The sequence below is a fragment of the Adelges cooleyi genome, unplaced genomic scaffold (assembly GCF_023614345.1).
Source record: "Adelges cooleyi isolate 19-005CV unplaced genomic scaffold, UGA_ACOO_1.1 ACOO_flye_CR_arks_rails_tigmint_CR_PRNA_574, whole genome shotgun sequence".
NCBI classification, from domain to species: Eukaryota; Metazoa; Arthropoda; class Insecta; order Hemiptera; family Adelgidae; genus Adelges; species Adelges cooleyi.
In genome coordinates, this window is record NW_026096268.1 from 14,560,704 (window position 1) to 14,578,206 (window position 17,503).

The following is a 17,503-nucleotide window of genomic DNA, read 5'->3' on the forward strand; positions in this document are numbered from 1 at the left end:
GTTCCTTGAAGGCAATCAAAATACAACACAAAAACAAACAGCCTGATTAACAACATTCGGGAGGCGACAACAAAGTCAACCGAAGAAATTTGTTTCATGCGATCCAGCCCATCGCTAATATATGAATAAATACACACACAGAATGAAGTCGGTATACAAAGCAGATAAGGATGTTGCAAAACGAAAGCTAACTCAAAAAGTTTATACCACCAAAGAAAATCTCAAAAAGAGATCTCTGCAGACATATTTGGTACGTTAAAGGAAAATACTCAAAACATATTGTGATTTTTCATATAAGTATACATCATTTCCAAAATATTATATTATCTCTTTGTACTTAAAATATTAAGTAAAGATATAAAATCTACTTGAACCCTAAACCATAAAAATTATACACTTCTTGCGTACACGTGTTACGACAACGAACAGTCTGTTGTTGGCGCTGAAGATGACAACATCGTTGTCGTAACACGTGTACGCAAGAAGTGTATAATTTATATGGTTTAGGGTTCATTAGATTTTATATCTTTGCTATATATTTAACCATAAGTTTGCTTAACAGTTTTTTCTAGATTAAAATATTAAAATTAATTATTCTAACAATAAGTACAAACAAATTAGGAGGCTTAGAATTTTACTAACAACTATTGATTTTTAATCACATAACGAATAAAAAATATTTCGCTTAATATGGAAGCGCATTTCAATTTATTAGGTTTTTCAATAAGTTTGTGTCGTGTTACAATTCATTTTATACAAACAAGTGCAGATTTGGTACAAAAAAAGAAATCATTTCGACATTATAATTGTAAGTTTTTTAAATGATAAGAAACGTTTAAGATATCATTACACGAAAGTGTAGGCCTTAGGTCATTAATCATAACCAGAGAAAAAAATGAATTCTTGTGTTTCACTTATATTTAATCCTACGTTTTTTGCGATTTTAATCGAAAAAATAGCATAAGTACACAACAAAACATATGGGGTAAATGTATAATGTAAACCAAAAACTAAGAAGAATATAGTCTAAACTTTCGTCGGGTTAATGTAAATATGACGTCACATTGAAAAACAACAGCTTTGCAAATAACTGAATATAGACACAAACTACACAATACCAAGATATTAATGCTACGGTCGACATAAAAAAATATCCACTAGTCGCCAGAAAATCACTTTAAAACAAATCGTTCATAAAGGTGTTCGAATTGGTTATTTTTATTTCAATAATTTAAGTAAGAAATACAGTACAATTTCAAACAATGTAAGTTTAATTTTTATCAATTTTATTAAGTTTTACTAATTATTTATTTTTGTATCTGCTTGCGATTACTTTTTGCAAGTCTATATTACAGAAAGTACTCATATATATACTATATGAGTACTATATACTGATGACATAGCATACTAACTACACATATAGTTAGTGTGAATTATATTTTAAAGGGCCAAAAGTTAAAAAAACAATGTTAGTTCTTCCTAAAAAATAACAAGAAAATCCACCTGAAATTCAACACGTCATTAAAAATACGACACGCTTTAACTTTGTTCAAATATAATCAAATTATTTAAAAACTGATGTTGAATATTTTCTAAGAACAGCATTTTAATTTTTTGTAATTTTAAGTTAAAAAATATGAAAAATTTAAGTTTTTCCTCGATTTTAAAAAAGAAAATGTAAAATTGTTCTATTTTATTCCTTAAGAAAATATCCTTTAAGTATGATTTCTGTTCTATATAATTCCTATAATATAATGATATTAATTCAGTGTTTTTAAAGATATTTTGGATCCAGTCACAAAAATAAAACATCTTGCTCCACTTTAAAGCTAATCATTAAATGGTGACTTGAGTCTTATATAAAAATGTATAATGTTTATTATTATTTTCAGAAAAAATGAAACTTCTATGTATTTTAATATCGTTTACCTTGGTAAATGTTTTGGTAGCTGAATTAGGTGATTATTTAATTTTATAATAATTATATATTTATTTGACATCAAACAAAACAAAAGAAAAATAGTTAATAAATAACTATATTACAATAAATCAATAAAAAAAATCGTATGAATCGTGTTATTAAGATGTTAAAATAAAACTAGCACAGATCTCTGTTGTAGAGAATCTCAATTTAACCATGTTAATCATACTGATCGATCAGAATTTTTACAAAAAATATACGAGGTAGTGCAAAACTATAAACCTCAATATTTCAATTTCTTATACAGATGAATATGTTGCAATGGTTAAGATAGTAAGTAAGTAAACAATTTTTATCATACGAAATAATTTTTTGTATTTATTTTGTTTATACTATTTATTACAGACAATCGTATCAACGATGTAAAAGGTAAAATATACTTAAAATTCAAATACTAAAATTTAATTGTTTTTTTTATATTTTTGTCTGATCATCAAATGATGTTCAAATTAAAAAATTATAGTTTCTTTAATCTGTTTATATTAAGAATATGCTCTGTCCCCCTATTCCTCAACCCCACTTTCCTAGCTTTTTTTAATTTGTTTATTTTGATATAAACGCTAATTTAAATTTACATGTAGGTACATCTTACCAATTAGATTCACTTTTACATTAAATAAAAACATAAATTTAAACAGTAATTCTAACTGTAGTTTAATTAATAACATTAACCATATCACAAAATCAATAAAGTAATTTAAAAATGTTGTGTGTCACTGGACACGCGGATGAAATTAAACACAATGTGTTATTGGTTGTATTAAGTATTATATAGTTTTTAATATTATACTATTATTTGATATATTATAAGTCGTAGTTGAATTAAGGGGATTGCATGCGGTATGTTATTAAGGAGTTTTGTAAAGGCAATATTTAAGAAAAAAGTGGTTTTAATAAATATGACCATGTTAGATAATTTTCCGGTTAATTTATATAAGCTAAAGGTATTATTTTTATTTATATAATTTTTTCTATGAGTAAAAGTCCTTTTGGCTTATTTTAGGTCAAAAAGCTAGACAAAATTTCGACTACTTAAGATGACCTAATTTCAGTTCTGTAAAGGGATTCGAATTCTTTGGCTACTTTACTATGATATATAGAAAGCCAATTTTCATTTAAAAATTTTAGTTTCTTATTAGTAAATATATTAAATTTGCTTTTTTTCAATATCGAAACCCATTTTTTTTACATAAAACAATCATATGTTTTAATATTATTAAAAAAAAAACACGTTTTTACTTTTTACGATTATTTTTAAAGGGTATGACGTCCTATCAGGATTTCATTTAAAATACTATAATATTTTTTTTCATAACTATGTATAACCAAAAATACTTTGAACGTTTTTCCTAGATTTTTTCGATAGCTCAAACCATTATTTATTTATTTTAGATCCCTTGCCGGAAATTATTACAAATATTGTTCGTGCCAGTCAGAAGTATACGATGAGTAATTATAGCTCTATAATAAAAATAATATTTTAAGATAATGATTGCAAGTAAAAAAATGTTTTGAAAACAGTATAAGAATTACAGCAATTTTTATTTATGCAAATTTATAAAATCTTTGTGACAAACAACTCTGATTTAACCTATCTCTTTATTATATTTTATTTTACTTGCCATATCTACCTCAATTCAGCTATTTTATTACCATATTGTTTACATATTTTAATATAATAGATCCAAACAAGTTTTTATATAAAACAATATGTTTTCTACATAATTTCCGTTTTATTATTTATATTAGAATACAAATTATTCTAGTGTTATTAAATAATACATTTATGTTTCAGGGGACATATCGAATATGTTAGTAGTACCGGGTAATTATTTTTAATTTTATGATTAATTTAATTTTAATATGTCCACATATTTATTTGATATTTATTAAGTATATTATTTGTTTGCTTAAATTTCAGAAAGTATAGCTGACACCTCAGGACGTAATCACTTTTTTATAATTTATACTTACATTACTTTTCACAAAGTCATATTATTAGTGTATTGAAAATAACACATATTTACATATTATGAGTTTTACCTTAAGCAATGATGTATTGAAGTAAAACGTACATTAAAGTTTATTTTGTTTTATTTTATTTTAGAAATGTTACTATGCCAGTATTATGTGCTATCAGAAATATCGCATGTTGAAAGTAAATATAAAACTTAACCTTTTAAACGAATAATTATTGAGTTTGATAATTATGTAGTTTTTTTGCTTTAATATATTTTGTTGAATAATACACACATGTACAATTTGCACAATAAGCATTTTTATAAAAAAAGGTTTATAAAAACACATGAATTATACGAGAAGGGAACCCCTTGTTTAAGGGATTTTGTAGTTTATTTTCTGGTTATAGATAAAACGATAAATATTTGTTTGAAGTTAAAAGTCATAATCTTATATTATTTTTGGTCGTCATTCAAAACATTAACCTAACCACGGCTACTAAATGATTTTTATTAACTGTATAATTATTTGATATTTTACATTTTGGTTAAAGGTTCCGATACATCTACGACAAAATCTAAAGGTAATAACAATCATATATGAAGTTTTTGGAGATTTAGCTTGGTAACCGCTAACATGTACAAGTTAATCAAAAGGGGTGCAAAAATTGAAACGTGCGGTACACCATTCTTTAAAATATTAATTTCCTACTTGTAACCGAGTATATGCCTACTAATCTAGATTTGGACAATGTTTTACATGAAATAACTTTAAAATAGCTCTAAACAATTTGAACAGTAGCCTAGCACTGTTTGAACAGTGTTGTGAGCCTCTGTAAGTCTATGAATGTTGTGGTGATTTTTCCACTATTCAAAGCTTATTTACTATACACGTGTTGAGGGAAAATGTACACGATATTTATCTAAATTTGGAACTTATTCGACAACATTTCAAAACATCATAGCGCACCGTAATTTTGAATTGTCGAATAAATTAATTTAGTTTAACATTTAAAATGTGGGCTACGAATAGCTAAAAATACCAGGTTGTACAAAAAATTAGCAACATTATAGTCCTTTAAATGTAATGCAACTCTACCAAGAGAATATAATGAGTTTTTTTATTGTTTTCATTAAGATCAATTTAAAGGAAAGACTCTGTTAGAATTAGGAGAGAAAAGAAGAGATGTAATTGGAAAAGCTGTAAAAAATGTAATTGAAGGTGTACTAGGTAATATTTATAAAGATTTTTACCGTTTTATATATAACAAAATACATAATATATATAATTAAATACACGTATTGTTATCATTTTAATTATTTTAATTTTATAACAAATAAAAAAAAACTTTTTTTTAATTAATAATATATTTATAGAACTCACACAACATTTATATTTGACTAGACTCGTTTTTCCTTCGATAAGTTTTTGGTAATATTATGATTGCACTTTGTATTTTCAATTTAGTTCTTATTCTTTGATTGTCTTTTGGTTTTAACGTCAATTATTTTTAACTAATTTTACTTCTTAAAATCACGTAATAAATTATAATTAGAATATAAATTTGTAAATAATATTTAGTCATCGGTAACAGACATTTTTTTTTAATATACAATCCACTTCAACAAGGTAAAACTTAAAAATGCAAGTTCTAACAAACTTATTTATGAAACAAACTGTGGGTTTTCTTTTTTTTTTAACTATATTTGTTTACAATTTCGATGAGTAATCATGATATAGATGGTATTTAAAAAAGTTTGACTGGGAGTAACATGTTTGTACAATATGGACACCCTGTATGTATAACAAACCATAGAGAAATAAAACATATTTCTCTATGGTTTGTTATACATGAGTTTTGAAAATAAAGAAAAGTAGTGATAAATAAACTGAAATTTGGTAATTTTTTTATTTTTTTAGCGGGAGATAATCAAGACTTCAAAGATTCATTGCCGATGTGTCGATTATTAGGATTCCTTAGAAGTATTAAATTTCCAGATAACTTTGTAGTTCAGGCTACGGTGAAAGATAAAATTTGTATTCTAGAAGATATAAATATTAACGTTATTAGTTACAAACACCAATCAAACAACTATTGGCAAATAGCCAAAAATAGTAGTGATGGTGCGAAACTTTCTGAACTGTTAAAGGGTTTATAGGAATAATACTCATTTGATAGTACTACTATTATTATTATTATTATATTTAAAGAAATTGTACTTTCTACAATAATATCGAAATTTAAATATTATTTTATTTTTAAATTTAGTTTATTGTACTTAATAACAAAAAGCAAATCAAACAAAAAACAAATCGTTTTAATAACGATTATAAACACTTATGTTGCTAATATATAAACTATATTTATTTTGTTACCTATTTAATATTTATTCGCATATTCTGATAATATTAAAATAGTGTCGTAAATATTGAGCCATTGAATACATTAAAGTCATAAAAAGCGACCAATTTTTGGTATTTTAAGAAAAATACACTTTACTATAATTTAGTAGGTACACATTATATCAATATTTAGTAATAATATTAGATACAATTTTAAACCTTCGATTTTCATTTGAAAATACATTGAACTATACGTTTTTTCTTAAAGTTTAAACATTTTAATATTATACTGTATTTCAATAATACAGTCAAATAATTGACTTAATAAGTAAATTTTAACTTGTATAAACAAGTTAAAATTTGAAACATAAACAAGAGTAATACACTTGTGTGTGATAAGGTTAATCATATTTCATTGTTTTTCATATGTAACGCTAAGAAATACCCAATTAAAATTTGGAAGTTTTTCTAGTACTTATTATCAAGTTGTATTTTGTAAAATTTGTAATTTTGACAAACATGTTTGAATGACTTTTTTTTAATCTGTTTTATCGTGCCGTAATATGAAAATGATTGATATCTAGGAACTTGCTTGATTTAGAAGGGGTAAATGTAGACATTTTTTTTTGTTTGCCCTTGAAATATAGGGTCAGGGTCACACAAGTATAAAAACAATATATAAAAAGTACAGTACTAGTAAAACAATGATTGATTACTTCAGCTAACTTGAAAATTGATTTCAGGCTGAGAGGTAATGAAGGTAAAAACTTGCTAGTGTTTAACGGTACAGGAAGAGTGATTTCATAATGTACACTATTTGAACGTTTTGCTAATTAAATGATTTATGCCTTTCCTTTGCTCGTTTATTGCGGTAGACATAAAATCCCGACTTATATTATGTTTGCATGTGTAGCTCACCTCCGTAATACCCAGCTATGTTTAAATTGAATTATTCCGTAAATCCTTTTATGCTCACACAGTTTCGCTGCATATGTATATATGAATGCGCTCACTAAGTTTTTAGTGAAATGCTAATTAGTTTATTTTTCACAAAACAGTGGCATATCCGTTCGTTGACTTGGCTGTAAATGGTTTGTTATTAGTAGTCAAAGTAAAATACTGAATAATATAATAATTATTGCTCGAATTTACTAAGACATTGTTAATATAATAATATTTTATTCATAGATAGCTGGTAGCGTTAATTAGAATAAATTATTTAAACCAATAACATACACGACATTTATATAACATTGAACTTTAATGTGCAGTGAAGAAATCGCAATTATTAAAATATTTTAGAAAATAGTAAACAGCAAATAATTAGGTTGACCGTATATAATATTATACTGACTATAAATACTTGTTTTCAAAATAAAATATGAATCTAACTATTTAACTCGAGATGCATAGAACGAAAGATATTGTTTATGATAATTTAATTTTTTTATACCAAGTAATAAAAGTTACATAATTTATAAATAAGGAACGAAATCCCCACAAGGGACGGTTCGGTGAACGTTAATCACTTGCGATTCAACGTAATGTCTTCGCATTACCATTAAATAATAAAATAAATTACTACATTAAATGACAATGTTCGTGACATGTACCTACGCGCTATCAAAAAAAAACATTTAATAGGTTCGCATTAATACAAATCGCTCTTTATGTCTTCTTGAGGTTTGGATAATACCAAGACATATTTCCGAGCTCTCTAGGTAATATTATAAGTAAAAAAAAATGTCTATGTTAGATTGTGCTAGCTTTTTCAATAGCTACTACATAGTTTTATATAAGTTGTAACTGTGCACACCAAGTACCAAGTTAATTGCTCGCTGTATAAATAGCTATACTGGTGTTGTTTTAAGTATATTTCTTTATTGTTATAAGCAATTGAATCACTTAATAAAATACTTATTATTGATTGTATTATATATTTATTTTATTTGATAAAATGCAATACTTTTATTCCTTTTTTTTTTTTTTTTAATATCTAATTTCTTCAGAGGCATAGCAACAGTAAAAAATGACGGAAAGCTTTAATACGTTTGTATGGGCCCTGGAAAAGGATATATATAAGGACCGTTAGGTTTTTAGGTAACTTTCGTTGCCATAGGTAACTGTTAACTGTAGTTAAAAGGTAAAAGTCATTTTTTCCGATTGTGTGCCAAAGCAAAGACATAAAAATGTCAAAAAAACCCTTAACTGCCTACATATTTATTTGCGCAATCCACCAACGAGGCTGAACACCTGAACACGCATCACTTGTACCAATATATGAGTGTTATATCACTTATAACTTAACTACCGTGTACTTGGAAATACGACGATCAAACATGTTTGTTAGTAAAAAGTGGCATTTGATTAAGAAAAAAAGTATTTTCTCGACTCAGTAATTCGACTTTTTTCCTGTAGAGTTTTAAAATATTTTATAAAATAGATACACCAGTCCCTCCGTAAAATCATAAGGAATGGAATCTTTATGTGTATCACGACGTTCAATAAAACCGCAGAGACTATACAAAACAAATAGCTCGGTGAAAATAGGTACTCAAGAACTGTACGAGGACTGTCCATCAAAACATCGTTCCGGACAAAACATGTGTTACTTTTCGAGGGTTAGTAGTAGGTCAAGTACCTTGGAGCTTTTGTCGTGGCATAATATGATACTACTCTGAAAAACATCAGCCGCCGTGCTGGTCGTTCCAACCAGACGTAGGAAAATGTTTTTTGGGATTCACAAACATAAAAGTGTGGTATTCGATTTTTACATTACAACATTGCCGTTTACACTGACGACAATAATAATATGATACTATGGAAAGCTGTTATTGAACGATTTTTAGCGTTTTTATAACGTCACCTCATAAGTGGCATATCGAACGGCAGTGCACGAAACGACAACCTCGGCTCATTGAAATTCGCAACTAAGTATTTGTTTGGACAGGACTTGGGGCTGACTGGCGGTTTGCCCCGTTCCGTCGATGCAAAACAAATATCCGATTACGACCATAGAAAGAAACGATACCATTTTAGGATGTCGGACGCCGAGCAAAACGTCAAAACTAATGCCACCAGCTTACATAAAGAAGATAACGGCGTTTGGTCGCAACTATTGCGTAATCTAACGAGAAGGGAAAGGCGATATCTAAAACTACAAACGAACGGGAAGAAATCATACAAAACAACAATATATATAAATATATATATAGCTGGGATCAATGTTGTCGTCAACCGCATCCGAAGGGAACGAAAACAAGCCGAGTGTAGTTCGTTTGAAATGGCCGGCAATCTACCACGGGATAAACAATGTCCAGACCCACGGCCGCGCGAACGTTTGTTTGGGCAAGTGGAACCACCGAGTAGTGTTGGAAAAGTCGACAGAAAAACACCTAAAAGTCGTCCTGTTCCAGTCGGCGTACATCCGCATAGATAATTTCGCTTTCTTGCTTTATATAAGTTACCCGGTGCGCGGAAATGGGGAAAAATGGCTGTCGACGATTAAATATCTTAACATTTACTTAACGTAACATGGTTTTTGCAAAAAAAAAAAAACACCACTAAGCACCGTAAAACATAAAATTGCGTTACATACAAAATCGAAAAACAAACTTATGAATATTATAGTGAATACGTCTGTGCATATTTTATAGAGTACACTATAATATACACAGGTATGTACAAACTCGTTTTTACCTTAAATCCACCTCCCCTCACCCCCCCCCCCCATATGGTCAGCGCGACGTGAAATCGTTATACAGATGGTGACTGACAAACTCTATACAGCAGCACAGCAAATACGACCTAAGGGAATCCAAATGTATATGGTGTGTCCTCTTTACACCAAAACGCAATATCATCCCCCGACTGCACCGCGCGGGGCCGTGTTGTTCTATTTTGTCGAAATTTCAATTGAATTATATTATATTGTTTTCATTTTCACGTTAAGGAAAACAATATCTTTACCCTAAAAAAACAGAAATGTTTTATGTTGATAAACGCCGATATTACACCGGAATTTTCGTTTTTCGTTAGTTTAATTGTGTTCTAAATATGTTCAAGTATGGTTTAAAAACGTATCGTCGATAATATTATAAAAGAAAACAATGTCCTGTTGATTGTTCCGAATTAGTTGTAATTTCAACCAAGTGTAAATTTATTATAATCGTTTATAGCGTCGACATAACCAACAACGTCGTCAACAGTACAAAACTTTTAACGACATCTAAGGACAAGTGTGTATCGATCAAATCATAAGTCCGCGTTCTTTGTGAGGTACTATTTGTCGTTAACGGTTATTTGTAAATGTAGGCACCCTGGGGAATTTCAGTTCGTATTACGAAATCTAATCTTATAAGAGTTTGTGTTCATTCGAGGAAATCCGGTAAACTACGTACATTGTTCAAACGTTTTTGGGTTTACTAACATGCTTCGTTTACAATAGAACACAAACCGCGCATTCGGGTCGAGTGCAAAAGAAAATATCAAAAGACTAGGTATTTGACAAACTACAAAGTGAGGCGTTCAAGTGCAATTAAATAAAAACACACAACCGACAACACAATCGTTACCTTGTAATAACGTACTTGCAGCTGGTCGCCATTTTTCCTCAATCCTCTTAATTGTTTTTAACCATAATATAATATAAATACATCTATACCGGGTACAAAATATAGGTAATATAATATTATTCGCAGCAAAGAAAGAGTATATTATTTTTGAAATAGATTATTATATGTGTATAATTAACAGGTGACATGGAGAGATGTTTTTTTTTGGTATTCGTTCAACTCGCAAAACAAGGATAATATTAATTCGTTCGTTAATATTACGAAATGTAGTTGATTTTTATCAGTTTTTTCTCATTAGAGCATAAGCTTGTGTTCCGTATTAAAAAAGAAATATGTTTTATTTATTTGGTTATTTTTTTTTATATAATACATTAAAAAAAATATAACATTTTATTTTTTATCTAAATCAAAAATCTATGTTGTTATTTTTATATAGATAAACACTATAATCAAATGCCTGCCTTTTTCCAGACAAAATCCAATTTCCTTCTCTCCAATGTAAAACATATGAACCATTAGTATGTTTTATGGCACCCAACCACTCCTAATCTTAATTCAACACGATTCAAATGTTTCTCCTTGTCGAGGGACGTGTAAATAAATCTAATAAACGAGTAAATAAAACGAATAAACGAGCAAACAAAACGAGTACATAAATCGGTAAAAGCATAAAATAAAAAATAAATAAAGCCCAAAACGATGTTCTAAGGCGACAGATTTGGGGTTTACTGATAAGTGAATACTGGTTAAAATTGAGTTCAATGGTATCAAATAAATACTAATTGATATTAAAATAATATTAGTTCCTATTTGCTTGACGTCTAAACTTTAACTGTTTTCAATCTAAATAAAAAACCATCAAGTTGACCGTAATAGATCAATTTGTTATAATATTTCATTATAGCCAGTTTATAATATGTAAGCATTTTAACGTTCTAGATTGCAACAAACGAAACAAGTGTTTTGGGTAAAATTAAATTATAACAAACTGTGTGTACACCATTGAAAACGATATTGAGTACGGTTTTCAAGTGCCAACCTATTTACTATACGACGGGTGACATTGTTATGTTAGCACACAATTATTTTTGCACTAATTGTCAGTATCTATACGAACAGTTGGTACAAACTAATTGAATCTCTTATCTTGGTAAAGAATTTGTTGTTTCTTGTAAATATATATATTTTTTTTTAACGCTATAAACGTTCAACTCGTAACACGAGAGCGTAAAAAAAATTGAACGCGAAAAGGAACGTAAAAAATGATGATTCGACTAAACTGAATTATGGTGGCGATCGTTGATTTCGAGTTAACAGTTTAGATACTTTTTTACACCCCGAGTAAAAGATTAAGGACAGCTATTTCTCGAGGGTGCAATTTTACGCGATAAACCGAAATCTGTCTTGCGGGCCAATACGAAAATCCTATTTTAATCAAACACGACTAGAATGTGTTATTACCTGCCGCACCGGTGTGATATTGATTTTAAAAATATATACTTATACATTCGGTAATAACGTGATAATACGTCATGGACTACGTGGTGAAAGTGTAAATCTTACCCTTTGTATAGCAGAAGTATCGTTTTTTTTTGTTAAGACTACATACATAAATATATTATAGAGATATATTATGTCGTTTTCACGAGTAACGTTACCTAACAAAAAACAAACTCAATTCCTCCTCGTTTTTCGCACTTCTTTGACCTTATACGTATTAAGTATACTTAATAATTAATACCGTCTAGATAGGACAGAGTTTCCGATTTTTGTTTTGTTTTATCACGGTGCAATATAACACAAGTTTTTGGCCACTATTATTATAAACTCAACACTGATTTATTTTACAGTTCTATATCCGGTTATATGACGTTTATGTGGTTGCGGACCGTTGTAAAACGAAATTTTGTAATAATAATTTTATTTCCGAAATACAGCAAATAGAAAAAAAAACATCATTCATGTTTTTAGGACCTAATATAAATATTAAAATAAATGTATAACAATTTTCACGTTTTTAATTTTTTTTTCGCATTTGACAAAGTGTAAAAATAGGAATATTTATATTATTATTCGTTTGTGTCATTTATTTTTTTTTTGCATACATATTTTTTACATTACCAATTAATTTGCATTTTTCGTGTAATTTGTAAATTATAATTTATTTTATTAATTTTACATTAAAAAAATATAACTAAAAGGTCCTCTTCGGAACCGATTTCCCATTTATTTCATCAAATATTGTGACATGTTTAGCTTTAATGCGAGCTGAGAAGGTATTTTTTTAATGATTTTTTCTGATTTTGCCAAGATGTTTATAAATTAATCACAGCTGAAAAGCCGTTAAAACCTATGTACAACATATATGTAAATATCTAATAGGAACTGAAAAGATATGACAAGACGTTTTTCTCAGTGCACGTGCAACGAAAAAGTATAAAAATAGTAACGTTGTGTATATATTATACTTGTATTAGATTTGCACTGATGATACTGTAGAGACTTGTTTCAGATGAAATCGTTATTAATAATAAATAATAAGAACTTTCAAAATAATGCAAACCACTTGTAACTGTATATTCATCTCGGATAAAAACATTCCAGAGAAACAATTTAGTAAATAAAGTCTTAAGTACGACGTTAACTTTTGTAATAAATAAATTATCAGATATTACGCACACATTTTTTATGATACCGTTTGTTTGTATAAAACCGAAATTTATCAATAAAATAAAACAAAAGCGCAAACTAATAATGTTTTTATTTTCGAAATAATAAATATTGTCTACTTTTTCAATACAAAACCTTAAAACGAGACTTCAATAAATTATATTTTAAATTTGAAGGATATAAGTCTGAAAGCCATTTTCAAAACGAAACGGCGTATAGACTACCGCTATCCTATAAAAACAATGTAGAATTATTTGTCATAATGTTAACAGTAAACAAATATTTTCAACAATATACGCCACGCCAAGGCCAGTATTCTTTGAGGAATAGAAAGGAAAAGCGAAGGAACGTGCCAAAGCTATTGTCGAAGGGATTCGAATCGTTTGTACGATTCATTTAACATAATTTTCGCTTATATTATATAGATTGCTTCAGTTGGACGCGTCGCAACCACCTGCAGCTTATGGGCACCTCTTATATAGAACAAGGGGAAACGCCGCAGAACGGTAAATTGTATGTTACTATTGAAATGATTCATATTTACCGATTTACGAGATTTGCATAGCATTATGCGTGACAAACGGCGGTGAAATTTTCAAAAATAACCATTTGGCAACTTTGCCGTCCCAACAATAACAAGCAGCTAAGTAAATAAAAATTCTCTTTTTTTTACTTCTTCGATGACAATATTTGTTATCTATTAGTCGCGACTCGAGACTTGCATATCACCAGCTGGTCGATGGGCAGAGGTACAACACAAGAGAGGTCGAACGACAAGAGGAATTGCTTATAGAAATATAATCGCATTATTCAAGAGCGCCACGAGTACCTGTTGTTGTAGTCTTAATTTGCATTTAAATTCAAAATCTTCCGTCGTAAAAGGAAAGCGCAATAATTAAGTGCCGTGTATATTGGTACGGTTTAATTGAAAATGCATTATTAATGCCATTGAAAACTCGTAAACGTGCAGACGCTTCAACAGTAGGTAAACTGTATTCGTTCAAAAACGACAGCCGTCTTACTGTTAATATATTTTTATCGGTTGATCAATCAAAGGAACCGGGGACGAGCCTATTGCGTCTAGTGGAATCCCCGTCAGCCGTGGCTCAAAAGTATTGCCAGAGTGGCAACATAAAGCACTTGAGCTCTGTATACATTTACGGGTTAGGTTCCAGTTCGCTGTGCATTTTCTGATTTCTCGGGTGTCCTAATACCAGCTGCTGTGGTCGTGTTTTTTAGATACAAGAATTCCTAAAGTTTGTCAAGCTTGTGATTGTCTAGATATTTCACTTCAGCTATAGTAATATTAGTTGCTCAATGGCACAAGCTGATTACTAATGTTGGTGAATGCTCTGCGCATATGAATTGGGTACTTATAATGTTTGTGCAAACGACAGGAAATACTCGCATTGTTAGTAAATGTTAGCAATATTTTTAGTTTCAAAACATTATACAGTATTATTAAGGCTGTAACTTAGTTTTAGGAGGCCCCGGGCAAACTCTGCTATTGAGCTTACCAAAAATCATGTGTTCCTTCGGCATCTTTTTGCGAAAAGTTAGTAGCTTGTTTTAATTAAGTTAAATTGTTTGCTTTGTATCAGATACAAGTTAAACTTAATTAAACTTTCAACAAGCTTAATGAGGTTAAACATTAGTTAAGTCGCTTTTATATTTTTTTCCTTTAGCAGTTACTTTTCAATAATAATTAAATTGAACGTGATATCCCCTATTTATTAAGGAGTAAAGTATAGGCAATTTTTCACAAGATGTATTTTCAACTATAGCGTATACTTATTTTTAATTACTTAATACAGTAATGAGGATTCTTTATTGATTGTCATTTATTTTTTTGTCAGACTATTACAGTCACATCTATAGGATAAATTATTACAATTTTTTTTCTCATCAAAACTGCTTATCGAGGGATTAACTTATAAGGTATTCAGTAAAATTACCCAATTTTCAAAATACATAAAAAGAGTACTTTATCTGTGTCGTATCGTTTTTTTATATATATATATATATATATATATATATATATATATATATATATATATATAACTCACTAACTTTTAATAAACAAACGAATAAAAAGAAAGAAAAATACAATCTTTACAAATGAATAGCTTGTTTGTGTATAAGTTATCAAAAAAAATAAATAAAAACGCTGCGACCTAGGTGAGTTTTTTCAGTGTTTGTGAAACGGGCCGAGACCAATGTAAAGTGCGAGGGCCCAAACACATCGAAAGACCATTGACAAATGTCCCGCCTGCCCTTGTTCCTTTCGGTGCTCAATGATATTTGATACTCGAATCATGAATAATAAAAAAACCAGAAATTTGTACAATATACATTTTTAATTGGGTTAAAGTAAACATAACCGTTTGCAACGAGCAACGTGTAGTACTTTTGTTGATCGCGACACTGGTTTTTTTTTTGTTGAAAAACTTTTTATTTTTCCCCGAAAATTATATTATGCGCATTGGCCGGCTTACTACACGACCGTAGGTGTATGTATTATTATGTCTTTTATGACGTATAAAAAACACTGGGCGTGTAGTAAACACACACACACAAATTGCAACAAATAATAAAACAAACCGTACTCACTCGTTTGATGCTCGTCTAGCGATCCGCTTGTCGTGGATAATAAATCGGCATATTAAATAGGCACGCCGGATTATGAACGACGGTGATTTTTATTTTTTGTCTTTTAGCCGAACGACAATAATGATGATGTAGTATTATTAAATTTGACCAACTATGTCATAGTGACCACGCCAAGGGTTTCGCAAGCGAGTCGGAACTCGCCGTTAAAAAAATATTTATTGTTGTTTTTTTTTATATATTACATACAAATCCACAGGGTAGATTTTTTTTTTTTTTTTTTACGAAATTCAACTATATTTTTCGCATCATATTGGCCATGCCGTCGACACCGACGCACTCTAAACGACTATGACCGACCGTTGAAAGCACACTGCCGAAAGACCGGCGCCGAACTCTAGTTCAGTATCTCATCAACAGGGGGTCGACTTCACCCTGTCGCCCTTATCGCCGGCGAACGTGGCCACGTTAAAAAGCAACCACCAGTGCAGCCACTCAAGTCTACTAGAAAACATGCCCAGTATATAAATGTGTTTTTCATTAATTTAAATTTATTCATTTTTAGCATAAAATTACAAAAAAATTGAGTGAAAAACCACTAAAAAAAAATGTACACAAATTTGTTACAAGTGTAGCATGTAGGGTCTAATATGTAGGATGACTGTAAGAAAAAGGACAAAATGTAAGTCTTTACATTCGCATTATCACATTATATTAATATAATATTTAATAAATTATTTTTTCAATTTTCAATTTTAACCATATACTTTTAGTTATAATATGCTAATGTACTTACTGTACATACATAATACAAAATTTTTTGAGTCTTTTCATTTGGCACACTCGTTTACAACTACCCAAATTGATCCTATATTTGGATACAGCTCATATTAAATCATTAGCATCGATCACTCTTATACTCATTTGAGTTGAATGTTAATATTAACTTGATTAAGTTGCTCAAATTAATATTGAGGAACCCGCTAGAACCGAGTTCTACCATTTGGAGTATATCAAATTAACTTTTTATTTATTAGTATACATTGGCGAGGACTCGTTATTAATACTTATATTATGTACCTATTATATTTAATATCAGTTTTTTTTTCACCAAAACTTTTATTGTGAAAAAGAAAAACGCTGTTTATTTAGATGGAATGTCTTATCCGTTTTTCAATAAAGTCGGTATTTGGGTTTTGGTTTAGAAAATTATATTTTCTTAACCTATCAGTGATAACTTTTTTTCGGTAGAATTTTAAATATTTTGTAAAATGTATATTATAATATTACCTTCATAATTTCTTAAAGAAGGGAATATATTTAACCCCAACAATATGCTTGGAGTTTATCGGCAACCAATGTGAAACAT

General features: G+C 29.2%; 2 protein-coding genes across 4 annotated transcripts in view; one reads left to right on the top strand and one right to left on the bottom strand.

Moving 5' to 3' along the window:
* LOC126843372 (serine/threonine-protein kinase 32A) overlaps nucleotides 1–16,490 on the bottom strand; it is a 79,138-nt gene extending 62,648 nt beyond the window's left edge. Inside the window, exon 1 of one of the 2 annotated variants that reach the window (XM_050580876.1) lies at nucleotides 16,138–16,490. Coding sequence is in view for 1 of the 2 variants with exons in the window: in XM_050580875.1 (XP_050436832.1) it covers nucleotides 8,925–8,971 (47 nt within the window). In the remaining variant the exon portion in view is untranslated. Of the gene's footprint in view, nucleotides 1–8,924; nucleotides 9,018–16,137 lie in introns of those variants that run through there. The other variant, XM_050580875.1, reaches the window with a different exon arrangement.
* Nucleotides 948–6,259, top strand: LOC126843373 (uncharacterized). Of its 2 annotated transcripts, XM_050580878.1 has the most exons (11): nucleotides 985–1,264; nucleotides 1,893–1,958; nucleotides 2,229–2,258; nucleotides 2,327–2,350; nucleotides 3,374–3,430; nucleotides 3,777–3,806; nucleotides 3,903–3,926; nucleotides 4,089–4,139; nucleotides 4,494–4,523; nucleotides 5,078–5,170; nucleotides 5,861–6,256. In XM_050580878.1, exons 2-11 carry the CDS (start codon nucleotides 1,898–1,900, stop codon nucleotides 6,097–6,099), a joined length of 639 nt encoding a protein of 212 aa, XP_050436835.1. In that variant the 5' UTR covers nucleotides 985–1,264; nucleotides 1,893–1,897; the 3' UTR covers nucleotides 6,100–6,256. The 2 variants fall into 2 exon arrangements, with proteins under 2 accessions (XP_050436836.1, XP_050436835.1); XM_050580879.1 differs by lacking the exon at nucleotides 5,078–5,170 and having other exon boundaries at nucleotides 948–1,264; nucleotides 5,861–6,259.
* Nucleotides 16,491–17,503: the final 1,013 nt, after the last annotated feature.